The following is a 20,863-nucleotide window of genomic DNA, read 5'->3' as shown; positions in this document are numbered from 1 at the left end:
TGTGAGCATAACGCCCCGTCCCCGTCAGCAACCTGGCAGCTCTATTTTGCACCAATTGAAGTGTTCGGACCGTCTTCAGGGGAAGCCCCACGTAAAGCGCGTTACACAAGTCTAGGCGGGAAGTCACCAGCGCGTGTGTCACCATCGCCAGGCAGTCGTATTCCAGGTAGGGGCGCAGCTGATTAATCAGCCGAAGCTGAAGGAAGGCACTCCTCGCCACCGCTGTCACCTGAGCTTCCAAAGAAAGCTCCGGGTCGAGGAGTACTCCTAAGCTGCGGACCTTGTCCCTAAGAGGGAGTGTTGCACCATTCAGGACCAGGTCAAATCCACCCTCTCCGAAACCCGATCCGCCAACCAACACAGGACCTCCGTAAATAAAGCAAGCAAGCTTTCTTGAGTTCCTTGGAGGGAAAAAAGCCAGGATACAAATATGAATAAATAAATGCCTTTCATAGACACTCTTAACTTGGTACCAAGTTTCTGTCTGATCAAATACACATGTACTTTGTGTTCATATATCTAAACTCAAGTATAAAATGCTTTGAGATGTTGTTGTAAAAGTAAGTGCAGGGCTTTTTTTTTGTCATAGAACGTACCAGAACGGTGTTCCGGCACCTTTTTTTCCAATGGATTTTATGAAGTGATTTTGCATTGTAGCAGATCAGCAGCAAGCATCATTAACATAGTGCCTGCAGGCTGCTTTTGTGTCTGCTCTCTCCTATCTGATAGTGAGATAGTGAGGGCTGCTCTCAGCTTGGGCTGCTCCCCTGCTCGGCTTGGGATTGGTGTGTGTGATCGCGCGCTTACTGCCGGCGATGTGCGTTCTGGCACTTTTTTTTTTTTTTTTTACAGAAAAAGCACTGAGTAAGTATATATATAAATTGCAGTCATGCATATATAAAATTACACAAGTTGAATATTAATTTAATAATATTTTCATTTTAAATATAAATTACATATGCAACAAGTAATTCAGTTTTATGTATAAGAATCTTCTTTCCCTGGGTTTCCAGAATAAGGTATGCATTTTTATATACAGTAAGTTTCATATGCAACAGCCATATGGTGACCAAAGATGTAAACACACACACACATAACTAACTTTTCCATGAGCTTTTATAAAAAATATTTTTAATCAATTGAAGTAAGAAATAAAAATTCAGACTTTTAACTTTATACTCGTATGTATAATTTGCCTTTTTGAAGCTCAGACTTGAAGATATAGCAGCCAGAGTGAATCTAAAGAAGCATCAGCAGAATGAATTCATGCCTAGCATTGTTCTTCAAACTGTCTTCTGGAAACTATTAGCTGTTATATTGCTTATTTAATGCTCATGCTTTTTAATGTGCTTGTTTAATGCTAGTAACCATTAGAAAGTTTACAAAATCTATAAAATGGATCTTCACAATTTATGTTTCTTTCTGTTCTGTAGGATGTAAAGAACCGTCGAAACCCTCGCCTTGTCCCCTACGCTCTTCTAGATGATCGCACTAAGAAATCAAACAAAGATAGTCTCCGAGAAGCTGTTCGTACCCTCATTGGCTATGGCTATAACCTTGAGGCTCCAGATCAAGACCATGGTATTGAAACGTTCTTCTAATCAGTACATGAAGCTAATACATGAAACTAATGTTAGGAATGATTTTATTATAATTGTGCAACTCTTACAAACCATTTCCTGGTACAGACTAGAGGAAATTAGGAATGTTCCATTGCATCTGGTAAAGTGTACTGGTCGAGAATGTTAGCTGTCATTTCTCAGCTCAGTCATAAGCTCGCTGTGTGACCTTAGGCAAACCACTATCCCAAAAACCTCCAACTGCAGTATGAGGTAGTGGTACTGTCCTAACAGGATGGTTGTAAGGAAGTCTGATAATAACGTATGTAGAATGCTTTGAATGTTCTAAAGGGCTTTATCATTTTTAAATATTGTTAAAGTTAACCATGAATTATATAGACTTATCAATTTAGTTATTGTCATAATAGTGCAATGTTGTACAAGTCTAATGAGAAGTAAATCACATGAAGTTCAGTGGGTCTTGTTCCAATGTAAGGGTGTTGCAGCCTAAATGTACTAGAGGAATGCACAAGAACCAACAGGTAGAAATGACAGTGGACAAGCTGTAAATAGAAATAAAGCACTCATTAAAAAACAAATATCATAATTCGTAATTGTGCTTCACAGTTGCCAGGTGTTTGGCTGCAGCTTTAAACCATTTATTGATAATCATTTCCCCTGAATATTTAGTGCAGACATCCTTTTCCTCATGTTTTCCATGCAATGTGCATTGTTCTGAGAGCATCTGCTAAAGAATGGTTTTAAAAACGTTAAACAAACAAATGTGGAGACTTGAATGACTAGAGAGGGTCTTTCTTATTGGGAGTGACTGGCTACTTCACAAAGAAAAAGTGAGTGGATGAGTGAACAAGAGGCAGGCAGAAAGCTGCAGCTGAGATAATTAGAACTGCTAGTGACCCTTGGACCTTGAAGTGACGAACAAAGACCTGTATCATGGGGCTACATCCTAAGCGCTGGTACTCCCTGTTGATTTCGGGAGCCAGGTGGAGTTAAGGACATTTTTTATTCTCTCATTGATATCAGTGGGATATACATTCATTAACTTTTACTGGCTTATTCGTTTAGAATTATTCTTTCCTCAAGTGTTAAAAGTGCTTTCCCCTCATTGTCTTAGGAACTCTTACCATGACTTTACAAAATAGGTAATTAATAGTCTCCCCATATTATAGATGGTGAACTGAGACTGCTTGAACCAGGAGTGTGGGATACTTCTTCCTGTTGAGGTTTGCCTGTCTCAACTGGTGCTGCATTCCAGCAGGTTAGAGACAGAGCAAAGGACAGGAGGCGACAAGAACAGAACATGCACATTAATTCTGTCTCACAGACAGAATCCTAAACCTGTCTCTGGCCTTTTTCTCCCCTCCTGCACCCTCAGGCCTCCTAGACTCCTGGTCATCCTCTTATTCCCATAGAGGTGGGGTGGAGGATAGGGATAGAGATGGGAAGTTGGCTAGTCTAATGCCCTTTCCCCAGAGCTAGGCAGAAGTGTTGAGCAGCAAGCCTGCATGACCATGAAAAGCACCAGCAAGATGTCTTTACACTTCCTTGGCCCTGGTTGGCTTTCTGAGCTCCCATGTTTTCCTGCCTGCCCGCCTAGCTCCAATTTGTTTGCCTCTTCTTCCTGTTTTCCAGAAGAAATCAAGAGGAACAGACAGGTCATCAGTCAAATATGAGAGCTCAGAAAGCTCTCCTTGAATATAGCAGCTGGAGCATCATTAGATGGGGCATGACCTGGGAAGATCGCCATAGTCATAGTTCCAGTTTTGAGCTACAGTCTGGAGGTTCCTCACACCTGGTTTAAACTGTGGTTTAGCAAAACCCCCAAGTTGAGCAGTAGCTTTCTTATGTTGACCTCTCTTCAATTTGTCACTCCAGAACCAGTGAAATGATAGTACTACAGCTGAAAGCAGGAATAAAATAAGAAAAAGGTGATTTCTTGTGTTTGAGTAGTAGTTGTTTTTATTAGCTTGGCACACTTTCTAAGCTTACCTTGTAAATTACATGATTTTATAATGTTTCATTTATATAACCAAAATATTATATTTTAAACTTTTCAGCTACAAAACCAGATGTGTTCTGTGGTATGATGGAAAGGTTTAGAATCTTCCGCACAGAGAAGACATATGCTGTGAAAAATGGGAAGTGGTACTTTGAGTATGAAGCAGTGACAGCAGGAGATATGAGGGTTGGTTGGGCCAAGCCAGGTTGTCAACCAGAACAAGAACTTGGGTCAGATGAACAAGCATTTGTGTTTGATGGATTCAAGGTATTCATGCATTTATTTTACCACTTGTTGGAAGTAGAAAAAGAGAACAGATTAATCATGTGTGCTGGAAATGTTCTTTAGCTCAATGGAAATGGAAAATAATGAAATACATTATAGGAAAGATTTTAGGTTATGAAATTCCATTGGACTCAGTAATATTTCTTTTGAGAATTAATGAGGTGTGAGTGGGTTTGGAGCACAAACCCACTAATCAGCATCTTGTTTTTGGTACTGTTGAGAATGAGACAGATAGCTTCTCTGGATGCACATGCTCAAGGCCTGCTGGCTGGACTTCGGAGGAGGAGGCGGAGGAAAGGGGGAAGTGCTTGGAATATGGGCCCATTCCAGATGTTGAAAATGAGAGAAGTGGAGAAGTTAATCTCAAGACCAGACTCCCTAGATGGGTAGGCAGCCTTTGGGAATAACAAGATGTACAGTTATTGGGAGGAGACTTAGAACAGGGGAGTTTCTCAGATACAGTGAGGCAGGTATGGCTCTTGACTCATTGACACAACATCGGCAGAAGAGGACAGCCCAATTAGAGGGTGGGCATACAGAGAAGAGGTGTGCTTGTTTTCAGAAGGCCCCTTCCAAAAGGAGTCCAGGCATGCTCATAAGGGTAGTTTCTGGTGGTTAATACTAGATTGGGTTCCGTTAACTGCTTTGTGCATGTGCAGAGATTCATTCTGAGTGCTTGTGTTTCTGGAAAATGCTTTGGTCAATTAATATTTTGCAAGAAAGGTCTGTGGCTTTGAATGTGCAATGAGAAGAACTTCACTCATGACAGGTTCTGCTAAGATAATGTCAACATATTAATAGATTGATAGAATAGTAGGGTCAGAAGGGGACAAGAAGGGCATTGGGTTCAGCTCCCTGCTAGTGCAGGATGCCAAGTCTTACCATCCCACTCATATGCCTGTCCAGTTTTGCCTTGAGTGCCTCTAGTGTGGGAAGGCTGATGACCTCTCTTGGCAGCTGGTTCCACTGTCGTACTGCTCTGACAGGAAGTTTTTCCTGCTGTCTATCTTGAATCTGGTGTGCCACAGAGAACTGGACATTGCAAACAAATTGTTCTGTGAAAGATCAGCATGACAAAATTCAGTCTTAGCAGTGAGGGCTAAATTAAATTTCAAGGAACAGGCAGACTTGAGAGATCTTATTTGTTCTTTACTGGAATCTTGAGGTTGATTAGTGAAAGTCTGGTCATGATGAAAAATAGTGATTGGAGGGACAAGCCAGATGCAAATTGCCCAAGGCACTTGCCTATGGAGATGATGTCTATGTATAAATATGAGCTACATCTGAGTTATTCTTGATAAGGGGATCTGGCAGAAGCAATTGCTTAGCAATTGCTGCTAAGCAAATAGGAATTACAAACACTTGCCAATTAATTAGTAATCTAATTGATTTATTGATTTATTTTTATCCATCTCGGATACTAAATACTTGGGAGTTAAAGGCAGAGATAATGAGATGGTGTGATAAATACTACTCTGTTCTGACAGTTGTCAAAAGAAGAATAATTTAAGTGAGTGCATCAATAAAATGTATCTTTTATTTATTTATTTATTAAAACATTTTTATGCCGCCCCATTTGCTGAAGCCTCGGGGCGACTTACAACAATTTTCAGCAAATTTTCCGCAAATTTTCAGCAAATTGGATACTCTTTTGCATCAAGAAGCATTTTCTATTTAGTTGGTATTAAATCAAACACACACACCCCTTTAATAAAGTTCATAATTATTAAAAGTGAGACCTGAAGCATGAGATTGCATTATAAGAATGTTCTTGTTCAGGATTACACATGGCATGGAATGGGAATCATCTAGTTCTGTTCTGGCCTCTTGAAGGGAGGACATGTGAATTTGAAGTAGTATCCCATGGGAAGTGATTTAAGCTTTCAATTTCTTTGGAAGGAGATAATCTTAGATTTCTGCCAAACACAGATGCACATACAATCCAAAAAACAAAAGAACCTCCCAGAATATAAGTCACTTAATTAACTTTAATTATGGTTGTTAGAATAATAGAATTGCTCCCCGAATAGTGTTGAACACCAATCAGAAGGTGGAGCCCTATAAAGTTGACCTATATGTAATAATGGTCTTGAAATTTAAGATCTCTACACTTTGGAACATGCTTTTGAAAAAGATTTCTAGAGTTGGGGGAATCAGGCTCCAAGATATAGCAAACTAATACATACAAACTAATTCACAGAACAGGTTTGGAAAAAAGCCATTTTGGCTTGTGATAGAACTGTATTATTTCAATAGAAGTATTATTTTCTTCTACGTTTTGTTTTGAAGTGATAATTTGTCCTCCAGATTATTTGATGTATTTTATACTGCTTTCATAAAACTAATTGTAGGATTTGCAGTCAACAGCACTCATAGGCATTGTTTCAGAATGTTAAAATGGTAATACTTATTGTAGTATTATGTTAATTTTGGTTATGGGCTGTTTAGTTATATGCTGATGGCATAGAATTCCTAATTTACTTTGTTTTGTATGAAATTTTTATTGTCCAGGCCCAACGGTGGCACCAAGGAAATGAGCATTTTGGTCGGTCTTGGATGACGGGGGATATTGTGGGATGTATGGTTGATCTGAATGAGCGCACCATGATGTTCACTCTAAATGGTGAAATCCTTCTTGATGACTCAGGCTCCGAACTGGCATTCAAGGATTTTGAGGTTGGTGATGGTAAGTTCTTGAATGGTTTTATATTGCTTTATTGTTTTGGTGCCAGGCTTTTCTGTACTGTTAGGTGGGAAAGTATTTTAATATGTTAAGAATGTAATACAAGTATATGTATCTTAATATTCTTTAAAAATGAATCAAATGGGGTACTTCCTTTTTCCTCTGGGGAGGAAAGAAATGTTTTGTTTTGTTACAGTGGAGGCATGTTCCTCTGTAAAGGCATTTTTAACAATTATTGAACTCAAATGAAAACATGGGGGAAAAAACTATGACAATTAAAAAAATCATTTCAGTATAAATACAATAAAATATCGGTGAAAAATAAAACCATAAATGTAAAATGCTGTTGCCCATTACAGCAAACAGTGATTTTTTTAAATGAGCTTCACAAAGTAGTCATGTACACATATTGTATTTTGATCCTTATGATTTTCTCACCTCATCAAGGTGCTTAAATATTACCCTGGTGAAACTGCAACCCAAAAAACAATATAACTGTTAATCAATTCTTATATATTAAAGTCACAATAAAAAATGCAACACCTGAAGAACCATGGGTTCTGTTATCAATCCCCCTTCAGTAAACATTTCCATTAAAATGTAATCTAAAAATTTGAGAGAAAATTTGGCAGGAGATTTCAGAGCCTCTCTAAATGTGACTCTGTTCCCTAGTGTAAAGTACCTTGAATTTATTAACCTATTTATTACATACTTTGATGATAAAATTTCCATACACAGAATATGATGGCCAAGTTGACTGAAAGACAAATCACATATAAATAGTAAATTCTATTTTAAGACACTGTAATGTCTAATGAGAGCCATTGTGAAGTAGCATGGGACTGGGATTTAGGCAGTCTGGGTTCTAGTTTCAGCTTGGCCATGGAGCCAACTGGATGACTTTGGGCTAGGCGCAGTGTCTCACCCCAACCTGTCTCACAGGTTTGTTGTTCTGGGGATAAAATTGGGAGGAAGAAGAGAATTATGTAAGCTGCTTTGAAATCATAGTAAGGAAAAAGGAGGATATATATCAAACAAACAAACAAATAAATAAATACTACTCCACAATGCTGTGTATTGGAGGAGTATTGAGAACTTTAGTCCTGTACCACCATTATGGCTCCGGAGCAGCTAAGGAAGGGATTAATTCAAATTTGCATTGGAAAAATGAGTTCAAGCAGATTTATACCAGATCAGAATATTTTTTATTCTACTTCATTTTTCTGCTTTACCCAGCAGTGGCTCCCAGCTAGGAGTTTTTCACATTGAGCACATCAAGTACCACTAGATACTTTTTAAAACTGGGATTTAAATGTGCTCTTCTGCCGTGAGAGAATTTCATTTATGCTGAAACCTGGCTTAAGTCAATGGCAGCATTTTCCATTATTTGACAGAGCCAGTAGTTCAGTAAGATCTGGTACCAAACTATTGCTTTGCTGAAGAATCTATACCTAAGAATAACATTTTATATGAAAACCTTACTATGTGAGGTACAGTGGGTACTATATGTTCTACTTTTTTTCTAACCAGATACAATGACAGCATCATTACAAAGGTTGTTGCTCGTCTTAGACTGTGTGGGCCATTAATTGGAAAAACACAGTTAAATAAAGGTAAATATGTGAACATTTATGGTTCATGAATTGCATCTGTCTTTTTTTGGCAGGCTTCATACCTGCGTGTAGCCTGGGATTGTCACAAGCGGGCAGAATGAACTTTGGCAAAGATGTTAGCACCCTGAAATATTTCACTATTTGTGGTTTACAAGAAGGCTATGAACCTTTTGCAGTGAATACAAACCGGGATATTACCATATGGCTGAGCAAGAGATTACCTCAGTTTCTTCCAGTACCACCAAGTCATGAACATATTGAGGTTTGATATATCTTCAGTTAATTTTGTGCTAGTAAACTGAAAATTAACTAAGGTGGTAATCCTACACCTACCTACCCATGAGTAAGCCCCATTGAACCCAGTGTGACTTCTGGCTAACCTTGCATAGGATTAGTGAGAGTAGCCTGAGAACTGCCATCTCAGTGAGTGCAAGAAATATGTATGCATAGGTTAAATACCTACATCTACTTTCCTACCAACTATAATGACCGATTCAGGATTCAGAGTGTATAGCAGCAAGTTCACTTGTGCCTTACTTCCTGTCTCAGAAAACATGAAGTGCAAATACTCTTTCATACTATCTGAAGCAATGATAGTGATATTAAATGAGAGATTTTGCCATTTGTAGAAAGGAATGGCTGCTAAAAATGTTCCCTCATACATTTTGTTCTGACCCTTAACTACTTGTTTAGTTCCCAGCCAGTGTCTGTGACGTGCTGTGTTTCATTTTCTCCTGTTCGTCTTAATGAAATCTTCCAATAAAAAGTATGCATGCTTGTGCGCTTGCACACAAATGCATGCACACACACAAACAAACATGCAATGAAAATGGAGTTGAAACTTTATGGCAAAATTGAATTGTTAATATGGTAGAATATAGAGAGTCCAAAGTGACAAAGGTTGGCAAAAAAGAGTTTTATGTATTTTACATATCTTTTTGGGTATATAACTCCTGAAGTGCTGGAGGATTAAAATAAACTGAAACCATTTCATGCTCATTTTTGTTCAGCACTCCAGAGGTTTTTGAAATAAAAAGTGAATGAAATATACTTACATCCATAATAAGAATAGAATTGTATATTTTTATTTTATCATGGTAAAATACAACTTTAAGAAGGGCCAAAACTACATTGGTAACTTATTGACCCCGATATTAGAATAGTAAAGTGTTGCTAAATTTGTAAGCATGTTTTCATACTCTAATAAGCATTTTGTACTAACACTAATTTACTTACCATAAGATACATGAATTATTTAATATTAATATTGTACTGGTATTCATTTGGAAACAATTAAAAACCTGTGACTGTAATTGGCATTTAATTTTATGTTTTCCATTAATTTTACATTTTAGTTTTTGCATTTGGTAGGTTACAAGAATAGATGGAACAGCAGATAGCTCCCCGTGCTTGAAGGTCACGCAGAAGTCCTTTGGTTCTCAAAACAGCAAAACAGAAATTATGTTCTATCGTCTTAGCATGCCTATTGAATGTGCAGAAGTATTCTCCAAACTTCCTGGAGGAGGAGTACCAAGTTCCAGCCTTTTTGGCCCAAAGAATGAATTGGATGAGTACGATGCAGATTCTGACTTTGAGGTCCTTATGAAGACTGCCCATGGTCATCTCATACCTGATCGTGTAGAAAAAGAAGCAGTAAAAACAGAGTTCAATAACCATAAAGACTATGCACAGGAGAAACCTTCACGCCTCAAGCAAAGGTCAAGTGGCTTGTTCTCTTTGGGGTTTTTGACCATATTGTTTACCTTCAGGGGCAGATAAATGTATGACCTCCTTTTCATACTGTAAATTAATTTTTGTGTAAACAAGCAATAAGGACAGGGACAACTGATTTTAAACTGAGTTTTGATTTTTAGTTGTAAACATTTAACCACCCTGTGCCCCAGCTTTCCATTTATAAAACAGATAGAAATGAAACAGATATAAATAAAATATTCCCATGATGCTGTTGAAAAACCATCTAACACAACCATCATATCATCAGGTTAAAAGCAGCAAAAATATATCCTTTTGTTCTGACAGTGTCGTGTAATATGTGAAATTACTGTATTCTGTCAAAGGGCATAGAAAATACAAAATCTGCATTGACAGACTTAGCAGATTTGCTATGTTAAAACACATGCCCCATTTTTCAGTGCAAATGGCATTACCAGAAGGACTACAAAAAATGAATGCAGGCTGATAAAAATAAAACAAAATGGTATATTGGGACAGCACAGCAGATCAGAGGTCCCTGTATTGTTCTAATGTGCTATTTACTGATTTTGTTATTAACTATTTCTATAGGTTGTCTAGGACTATCACTGGGATCAATGAATACATTTTGAATTTTGGGAGCTTCTTGTTGTTTGTGTGGAGATAAAATGGCTGGTATGGGAAAAAATCCGCATTAATAAAATGGTTGCCATGTCCAGTCACAAAAGACTCTCATTATCCAGATATTAAACTGGTGAGGCTAAGACAAAAATGCCAAAGAACCTAAGCACAAGGCAAACAGCGTCACATTCTTCCAGGTTTTTTTAAAATGAGAAATACACTAAATTTCAGGAATGGCAGGGAGCCTGGTGAGCAAGAAAAGAAGTGTCTGCAAACACACTAGTGCCCATGGGCATCACTGTGGATGACCCGGTAGCAGACTGTATAGAAGATGCAGCAGACTGAAAGGATTACAAATAGTCATAGTGTAAAGTATGACACACAATATTCCATCTTGGTTCTGGTAAGCTGGGGTGAACACCTGGTCCATGGGCCATATGCAACTCCTGCAGAGTGATCTGTGCCACATCCCAAAATTCAGCCCCACCCCCACAAAAACTCTAAAAGAAAAAAAAATTGGCAAACAAAATGATATACAGAATTGCTATGGAGTGCTTAACGGGTCCGCTTAACTAATTTTGACACTTTCGGTGCTTCTTAGCAGTACCAAACATCATTTTGTTTTTGTTTTTTAAAATGCTTTTGATACCTCCCCCCACCCCTGGTTTTCTGAAGTGGTTTGGGACTTTCAGTCACTCACTCCCATCTGGGCACTAGGTATACTAGGCAGCGTGATGCAGAGGAGCATGGATGTGTTACAGCTCTCTCTTTCCTGCCTCTACTTTTCTGTAAACCATTTAAAGCAATGATCATTATTTTTCATGCATGCTGCAGCTAGTGCCCTCAAGGCCACTTTGGGACCTATATGGTATAGCTAGCCAGTTATGTTACTCTCAGTCCTGTGGGTTTCTTCTGCACGATAGCTAAGTGGCTCGCCGCTCTTGCTTTCTCCTGTTCTGTTCTCAACAAGGCTTATCTTAGTGGCAGGTCTCCTGACTCCTCAGCCTTGAAGCCTTCTTTGGTAGCCCACAGTAGCTGGGCCCTCAAAGCAAACACCAAGCAAACCCAAATATGTCCTGCTTAGAGTAACCAGCACAGAGAGAGAGGTGTGAAGTTGTATGGAAAGAGCTTAGGAGCTGCCAATGATTTGCAGATTTTGTAGTGAAGAATGCTAGTTTAAAGTATAAATGTTTTTTTTTCCAAGTGACTTCATTACCTAATTATTTGGCTAAAAGTCTAATACTATAAGAATGCATTTTTTGGCTTTATGAGAAATATTTTGATAACTTGGATGACTGGGATATTTGTTAACCACTGATTGATTGCCTTTAAAAAACATTGCTCTTACAGTGTGGATAACTCTGAACAGCTCTAATCAAATGGAACCTTTTGCTGTGAGCTGTCCAGAGACAAAAGTGATTGGACGGGCTAGAAATATCCCAAATAAATAAATAAACCTATAGTATTATGTTTACCTAATGGATATATTCAGAATTTACAAAAATTGTGATTTTTTTTCTTAAATTACAGGTTTATGTTGAGAAGGACAAAACCAGACTATAGCACTAGTCACTCTGCAAGGCTCACTGAAGATGTCTTAGCAGATGAACGAGATGATTATGATTACTTGATGCAAACATCTACAGTATGTGGACTTAATGTTAATATTTGTGCTGTTTGCTTTTTCAGAGGATTTTCAAATGTTCTTGATTTAGGTTTAAATCCATCATTGTGTGAGTGGACCTATGCCTGTGCAATAGGACCTCTCTTGTTCTCCTCCACCTGCAGCTACCTATGTGCTTCACAAATTTGTCCGTCTCAGAGAACTGCTCCAGAGGGTCCCCCAACTCTCTGGAACTGATTTTAGCATGTGGGATACATGGACAGTGAAAATGTGGAGGGGAATACAGATCCTCCAGTAGTTTCCATTCCACTTGCAGATGTTCAGAATCAAATAGAAACCTTTATATTACACACGATTTGAAAAGATCACAGGCATTAGCAGGATATACTTTTAAAAAGTTGTATCTTAAGTACAGCCCACTTATTCCTGAACATCAGCCACTAAATTACTTTTCTTTATAGCCTGGCTCCTCATTGAGACACTATGCTAAAATGCAGTCCAGTTAGACTTTGAATCCATTTTTAAAGCCATCACCCCTTTCCCTAATACACCAACATTTTTTTCATGAATAAGTTGCCTATTTTACCAGAACTGCAATGTTAATTTCAATGGAGCTTCCAGTACTACTGTCGTCAATCACTTTCATAAATAAGATAATATGGATATTTAAAGCCAATCTGGTATCACATAGCAAACAATTAAAAATATTTAATGATGATGAGCATTTAATGAGCATTGTGATGTGGAATGGAATTACTTTTTGCCACAACTTAAATGAGTACCACATAATTCAACTGATTAACCACAGGGGGAAAAGACCGTATGGAGGAAAAATGAAATAGAAAATGCAAAACCAGTTTTGTCTGAGTGCAGATTATAAAGCTCTGAAGATTTTTGTACAAGAAAATAATTCTGAATCAAAATGAAATGTTAATATTATGGTTGCATATTCAACTCTTGACAGTACTATTACTCTGTGCGTATCTTTCCTGGACAAGAGCCTGCTAATGTCTGGGTGGGCTGGATTACATCTGACTTTCATCAATATGATACAAGCTTTGATTTGGACAGAGTCCGTACTGTTACAGTAACCCTAGGAGATGAAAAAGGAAAAGTTCATGAGAGGTCAGTTTTTATCTTCCTTTAGTTAAAAATATGTGAATTCCAATCCTTGCTTCACATCAGTGAACGTATTGTCAAGCCCACAGTGTTGACCAGTAATGCTTCTATCTTGGCTGATTTGAGGTATCGTTACACTAATTAAATACCAGATATCAAGTTGATGATCAATCCAGTTGAAGGAATCAAAATCTAGTGCATTGGCCCTAGATGCAAGCCTGTCAGTCCAGCAGCGATGCTAGTTAAGTAAGCACATAGATTTCTGTTTTTAAAGGAGGACACAAGTGTTGTATTTTTAAGCCAAGGAAATATGTATAAAATATGGCTGCAGATTGTGTAACTGGCATAAATTCTGGCCGCTATTTGCATACATTCTTTGAATCGGGAAATACAAAATACATGTGGATGTTGTGGGAATTTGCCATTTGATACGGGAAGAGAATGCAGAAGAGAATGAAGAACTCATATAAATACAGATCTTCATGTGTATCCTGAAACCCTTTTGAATGTTGGATCATGGTTTGTATCTCACCAGTTTTCAATCTTTTTCAATGCAGTATCAAACGAAGCAACTGCTATATGGTATGTGCAGGAGAAAGCATGAGTCCGGGACAAGGACGCAATAACAATGGGCTAGAGATTGGTTGTTCGGTTGATGCTGGAACTGGTATTCTGTCCTTCACAGCTAATGGCAAAGAATTAAGCACATATTATCAGGTAATTATTTTTAGATAATACATAAATAATTTATTTTTAAGATGCATGACTTAGACATCATCACTACCACCATCATCTCCATTGCCACCATCATAACTTTTGAGTATAAATGAAAAGGATTGGTCATTCTCACAAATTTCATTTTCAAAAGTGGTTGTTTCATGAGCTTTGCATTTTGAAAATAATAAATTTCTGTTCAATCATTATATAGGTTGAACCAAGTACTAAATTATTTCCTGCAGTATTTGCACAAGCTACAAGTCCCAATGTTTTCCAGTTTGAGTTGGGAAGAATAAAGGTAGGTTTAAAACTTTTTTTTATGTTAAGTTTCAAATTTTTCTGGTAGAATGTTTTCTTGCATTGGAATTTTCTCTCAGGTGCACATCACATCAAAGCAAAGTTAGGTACTGTGGAGTAGGGTTATATAAATTTCTTTAACTGATACATGCATTTTGTGCACATTTTCCCGTACTCCACAATTCTTTGTTTATGTCTTTTTATTGAAGAACTCCATTTCAAAATTCAGAAAGTGCAACTTTGAAAGAGTAACTGAAATTTTTCTTCATGAGGGCTCAGAAGTGTGAGATTGTGTGTTATAATGTTTACCAATCAAATTTCTTCCTTATCCCTACTTCAGAAAGGTTGGGCTCTTTCTCTTTATCTCCTTCCCTCTCTTTCTCTCCCCACTTTCTCTCATGATTACTATATAGAAATGTTGGCCTCTCTTATAGGAAGCTGCCCTATACTGAGGCAAGCCATAGGCCCATCTAGTTCTAGATTGTGAACTTTGACTGGCAGCGGTTTTCCAGGATTTCAGGCAGGATTCTCCCTTATCTGGAAATGATGTGGATTAATTCTGGGGCCTTTACTTGCAAAATAAGCCACCAGGGAATTTTATGATGAAACTTTGACCTCTGTTGTCTTCTGGCAAGACTACCAGACACCCTTTGGAAAGGTGAAGACAAGGGCCTTGATTCCAATTATATGTTTGCCTCTTTATGCTTAGTGTCACTTTTCCAAGAAACTATGGGTGCCCCATAATCCTTTTTAATACTGATTTTACCATAGGTCCTTGTCTACATATGCTTGTTAAAAGTTAGCTGAATTTCCTTTGCTTTCTGCAAAGAACCAAGACTTAGACAATAAGAACTTGTGTAAAGTTTCAACATAAATTCATAAACCTCTATTCCTGAGGAGTTTCAGAATATTTGGGGCATTTTTTGATTCCTTCTCCTACAACCACCATAAATTCCTCTGTCAGTTGTTATGGTAACTTGAGTGAGGTACAGAAGATAATGAGTTCAGACAGGTAGTACTTGGTAGTGTTAGCATTGAAATGTACCATGCAGAAAATAGATCATTTGCAACAAAGAATGGACTTTCTAGTTGAATAAGTGTGAAATGACAAGTAATATCAATAAGCTGGAAGTTCTCACTGGAACTTGGATGAGCAATTTCAGAAGTTCTGATTGTGATAGCCCATCTAGTGATGTCTGAGGAATCTGGTTTGGGAGTGGATTTCCTTTTCTTAGCTTCTTGGAGCCTAGCATACTTTCTCTCTGCCTGAAGTCTGTTTTGCACTGAACATTTATATGGGTGTCCAACAGGAAATACTTGTGTATTTCACAGCAGAAAACTTACAGGCATCAATATGGGCGTGATTTATTAAAAGGTTCTAAAGCCCAACACATTTCAGTGCTTGCTGTAGTTTGACTTCTTGTTTTCCTGCACTGATGCTGTTACTTTCTCTTCACCAAAGCAATGTATGTCATGGTGAGTGAGGTATGAGCTTCAGTTTAGAAAAGAATGTTGTATTCTACATATTAAAATGATCTGTATGCCTTTCTGAATCTTGTCTTTAATCTAAGTATTTGCTGAATGTTTGTTTTGTATTTCATCATCTGCTAGAATCTTAAATTTGGCAACTCTACTTTGCTCTTTCTAGAATGTAATGCCATTGTCAGCTGGTTTATTCAAAAGTGAACATAAAAACCCAGTTCCTCAGTGCCCTCCCCGTCTCCATGTCCAATTTCTGACGCACGTGCTTTGGAGCAGAGTGCCAAACCATTTTCTGAAGGTCGATATATCGCGTGTCAGTGAACGTCAAGGATGGTCAGTAGAGTGCCTGGAACCTTTGCAGTTCATGACCCTTCACATCCCAGAAGAAAACAGGTACGGCTGCTTTGCTTTCACAAATTAAGTTGAAATAGAGTGGTGCTGTTAATGGAAGTGTGTGAGAGACACATCATACTTCTGGAGATAGTCTTCTTTTTCTGTATTTTATTTTTTTGAAGATTTTATATCTCACTTTTTAATGGAATAATTCTGCAAGTGGCTTGTATAATACATCCTCTGATAACTCGTATACACGATTCAGCAACTTTAGTCCTCTAGATGATGGATTTTGCCAGACTATGCCTCTTTTTAGTTCTATGGTACCAAATATAGTTGGAGCCAAATGTTCTTCTTAGCAGGGCACCAGGAAGCCAGTTCCTTTCATCTGCCCTTCCTCTGGGCATTGGATTTGGACACTCTTGTTTTCCCTTTGCCATGATGTTCTTCTTGAGAGCCAGGGGTGTAACTCCCAGTAGTGCTTAGAAGAAGGTACAATGAGATTCACAGGGAAAGGATCATAGTAAACTGCCTTCTCCTGAATCCAACAATTGGTTTATCTAGCTCAGTAGTGAACGCTCCAGCTGGCAGTGGCTATCCATGGTTTCAAACACTAATCCTACATGGAGGTGCCAGAACTGAATATAGGTTTCTTTGCTTGCAATGTAAGTGCCCTTCACTGAGCTACTGTCCTTTTCCAATGCAATGCTGTACCACTTTCTTCTAAGATACAAACATTACGGGACAGTAATTTTGTTTAATAGGCTAGGTGGGGGCTGTAAGCAACATCACTGATCCACCACAATTGAGAGAACTGTGAGAGAAAGTTCATGCATTGGTGGGCTTTTGACTTTTTCCCTTCTCCATGAAACACTTTCCTTTAGCACTTGGAAAGATGTTTCTGAAAACCAGGGGAATTCCAAAGCAGTTTTTCACATGGCATGGGTAGCAGCTATCCAAAGAAAAAAGGTCAGGAGTTTACTGAGCTTGCCCTGGTGCTTAGGCATACTTAAAGATGCTCTCTAAATATGGCCCTTATCAGGTTACCAGTTAATTAATCATATATAGAAATAGCAAACTTGCATCCTGAGTACCTAGTATTATGTTGCTAAAGTGGCGTCATCTGAGCACTACAAGTGAGGTATTGGCAGACTTGGAGGAACCCCGAAAGCTGCAGAAATACAAAAATAAAAGTTTACTTAGTGGGGATGGGTAAGTCAGAACAGCTCAGTGGGGATGGAGACACAAAACATTGACTGACTAGGGAAAAATGGAAAGCCCAAGGTTGAGGGAGTGGTATTGAAATTGGTGGCTGGAAATCAGGGAGCATTCCATACTGCAGTATTTTGTTTCAGGTGCCATTTGCATTCACGGTATCTCTAATATTAGTAAATGTTATCGGGCTGGCTTCAGCGGTAGGCATGGCTGGTTTACCTGTCAAGAGGGGCCACTGGAAAGGCCCCCTAGATTTGCTTTTCCTTTTCACCACTTCACACAGCTGATTCACCTGCTGCTTTCTCTGACCCAGGCAGTAGGGGTAGTAAAAAGAAGGCGCAGTCAGCACCAGCTCCCTGCCTGCCAGGCAAATGGATGCAGTAATGGGAAAAGGGATGAGAAGCAACAATAACAGGTGATAATACCAGTGAGAAGGCAGACTTGCTGAGGGAAGGGGACCATGGAGGATGCCTTGCCCAAGAGAGTCAGCATTGCTCAATCATATAAGTGAAAGAACCATATCAGTACCCGTGTGAATTCACAAGGCCCCAGTGATATTATGTAAGACTACAATAGCAACAACTACATTTTTCCTAAGTAGTTTTGCTGTTTTTAACCATCTGGTGTCTCTCTTCTGCAGATCTGTGGACATTTTAGAGCTGTCAGAACAAGAAGAATTGTTAAAATTTCACTACCATACTCTCAGGTTGTACTCAGCTGTTTGTGCTCTTGGGAACAATCGAGTTGCCTATGCAATGTGCAGCCATGTTGATGAATCACAGCTTCTATATGCAATTGAGAACAAATATATGCCTGGTTTGTTACGTGCAGGTTATTATGACCTTCTCATTGACATTCACCTTAATACCTATGCCACCGCAAGGCTGATGATGAATAATGAATTTATTGTTCCAATGACAGATGAGACCAAAAGCATCACTTTGTTTCCTAATGAAAACAAAAAGCATGGCTTGCCTGGCATTGGACTCAGCACTTCGCTGCGGCCTAGAATACAGTTTACCTCTCCCAGTTTTGTAAAAATTAACAGTGAATGTTACCAATACAGTCCTGAATTTCCTTTGGAAATTTTAAAGTCTAAAACAATAGAGATGCTGACAGAGGCCGTTCAAGAGGGCAGCCTTCATGTCAGAGATCCTGTAGGTGGTACTACCGAGTTTCTATTTGTTCCTTTGATCAAGCTTTTTTACACTTTACTAATAATGGGAGTCTTCCACAATGAAGATCTGAAGCACATCTTACAGCTGATTGAACCTAGTGTTTTTAAGGAGGATGCAAGCCATGAAGATGGGACTCAAGCACTAGTGAAGGAACTAGTTACAGAGGGACTAAATTCAGAGACAGGAGGGGATGAAATAAGAGGAGAAAAGATCCCAGAAGAAGGCCTTCTTCAAATGAAACTTCCAGAGCCTGTGAAACTACAGGTAATAATAAAATAATACATTGACAATTTTGTGGCTGCCTTTCCTCATTTATTTTTTTCCCATGTCAGGCTTGTGTTTTAAGTGCTAGATTAGATAAATAAGGGGATAGAGACAGAGAAGAAAAAAACAGGTGAACAGAATTTTGCTATAGAGTACTTTGCCAAGGTTTTCTGCTTTACTTCCTTCATTCTGTACTATATATCTGAATATTTCTCACCCACCTCCTTCCCTCATTATACCTAACATTCCTAGCTGTTTCTTTTCTACAACCTGTCATCCTGGAGTGATGGCAAAGGTTGCAGAAAAATTTCAGTGTGGCAGTCAAAAAGATAATCTCTCTCTCTCTGTCTCTGTCTCTGTCTCTCTCTCTCTCTCTCTGTCTCTCTCTCTCTCTCTCTCTCTCTCTCACTCTCTCTCTCTCTCTCTCTCTCTCTCTCACACACACACACACACACACACACACACACACGAGTGAGGGAGGGGGAGGGAGGGAGGAAGCACTGTGGATAACTCTGGTACTCCCAACAAATTTCTGGGCACTCTATTGCCTCTACAGTAAAGAAGTTCAGGGGTGGAGGAAGTTATGAAAAAAATACTTTTGTGAAATTCTCTGGAAGCAGAAAACAAAGACCAGATTTCTGTGTGAAACAGAACAAGATACAACACACATACAACAGAGATAGGAAAGTTCTTCTCAAGGGAGAAGTCTTCAGGCTTAACCAGTATGGGAGGTAACCGATCTTCCTCTGAGCCCTGCTCCTTTGAGGGTATGGTGTAGGGGACAAGTTTCTCTATTTTTTGAAAGATGCAGTTGTTAATGAATGTTCTGAGGGAAAACCAGACTACTTCTTACTTTTAAAGTAGGTAAAGGGCATAGCTTAGTGGCAGTGCATACGTTTTATAACCAGAAGGACTCACATTCTGTTGCTGGAGTTTTGAAGCAATGCTGAAAAACTCCCGCCTGGGACACTGGAAGGCTACTGACAATAAGAGTAAAGCAATCTGGAGCCTCCAGATATGTTGAACTTCAGCCCCCTTCAGCCCCAAGTGGCATTGTCAATCCTGAGGAATCCTCAGAGTTGTAACTAATGCATCTGGATGGCACCAGATTGGGGTAGGCTGATGTAAAAAGTACTGAATTTGGCTTGATAGAAGATAGCTTCCTATGCTTCTGCGCAGTGGTACAATGTTAAATTATGATGTGCTGAAGCTCCACTTAATCACTACAGACACATAGTTTTTCTATTATGTATATGCAGAGAAGCTTCTTAAAAGCTTCTTTATGAGACACAGGCATCCTAACTAATCTTCATACTGATCTTTGTACTGTTGGCTTCCGATTGCATAGGTTCCACTTGTAAAGATCATACAGATTTAACGAAATGTGTTCAGCCAGCTAAAGTGCAGTCTTTAGATTTTAATCCGAAAGTAATCAATCTTGCAAGAAAGTGTTATCATTTAAACCACTAGTGTGAAGTAGGAGCTTCACCCAAGGAAAGCAAGGAAGAATGCTGTCTCTGCTTTTGCAGTTCCCTCACTTTGTGACCCTTTCTATCACTTGTCATAGATAATAGTAAAATTTGAAAGCCTCACAATCATATTGTTTACTTGTGAGAGCAAGGAGTATCCTTAATTATTCTGACAGATGTCATTGTTCCTGCTCTGAAGATTGCTCAGCAGCTGTTTTCCTCTTGTTTTCCCTCTGCTATGCCATGTTTCTATGACTAGTTTCTGTTTCCCAATAAAATGAGGTTGGAGAGGCATTCTTCCCAGCCTCTATCTCCATCAGCTGTTAATGCCTGCCTCATTTTCCTTTCCTCTGGCCATGTTTTTTTCCTTTGACCTTCTCTCTTGTTCCCATAGTTACTTACCATGAAGGATACCTGGTGCAGCACCCTCAACTCTTGAGTCAGTGACTCAAACTCTCCCCTCCAATCTCTGATTCATCACTAGCCCCCAGTCTGGGCACTGGATTTAACACTGATCCATCTGAAACAACCACACAAAGCTAGTGAAAATAATTTATTTTAGAAGTGAAGGGAAACATAGAAACATAGAAAACAGAGCGAGTCAGAAGGGGTCTCCCGGGCCATCTAGTCTGACCTCCGGCACCAGCCGGCTCCGCTCATGACATGTCCAC

The 20,863-nt window shown here is 38.9% G+C and overlaps 1 protein-coding gene across 10 annotated transcripts in view; it reads left to right on the top strand.

Annotated features, from left to right (window-relative positions):
* The window catches only part of RYR2 (ryanodine receptor 2), a 373,600-nt gene that overhangs the window by 192,827 nt on the left and 159,910 nt on the right, over window positions 1-20,863 (top strand). For all 10 annotated transcript variants that reach the window (XM_044419812.1, XM_044419847.1, XM_044419795.1 and 7 more), the window contains 11 exons: window positions 1,434-1,581; window positions 3,638-3,846; window positions 6,376-6,550; window positions 8,214-8,422; window positions 9,532-9,878; window positions 12,025-12,139; window positions 13,083-13,243; window positions 13,795-13,954; window positions 14,166-14,252; window positions 15,900-16,126; window positions 17,922-18,723. In XM_044419812.1, coding sequence (XP_044275747.1) covers window positions 1,434-1,581; window positions 3,638-3,846; window positions 6,376-6,550; window positions 8,214-8,422; window positions 9,532-9,878; window positions 12,025-12,139; window positions 13,083-13,243; window positions 13,795-13,954; window positions 14,166-14,252; window positions 15,900-16,126; window positions 17,922-18,723 — 2,640 coding nt within the window. The remainder of the gene's footprint in view (window positions 1-1,433; window positions 1,582-3,637; window positions 3,847-6,375; window positions 6,551-8,213; window positions 8,423-9,531; window positions 9,879-12,024; window positions 12,140-13,082; window positions 13,244-13,794; window positions 13,955-14,165; window positions 14,253-15,899; window positions 16,127-17,921; window positions 18,724-20,863) is intronic.

This window comes from Varanus komodoensis, unplaced genomic scaffold (genome assembly GCF_004798865.1).
Source record: "Varanus komodoensis strain SLA01 unplaced genomic scaffold, ASM479886v1 scaffold1, whole genome shotgun sequence".
Taxonomy (NCBI): Eukaryota; Metazoa; Chordata; class Lepidosauria; order Squamata; family Varanidae; genus Varanus; species Varanus komodoensis.
Note: the sequence above shows the minus strand (reverse complement) of the source record. Positions and strands in the feature narration are given on the sequence as shown.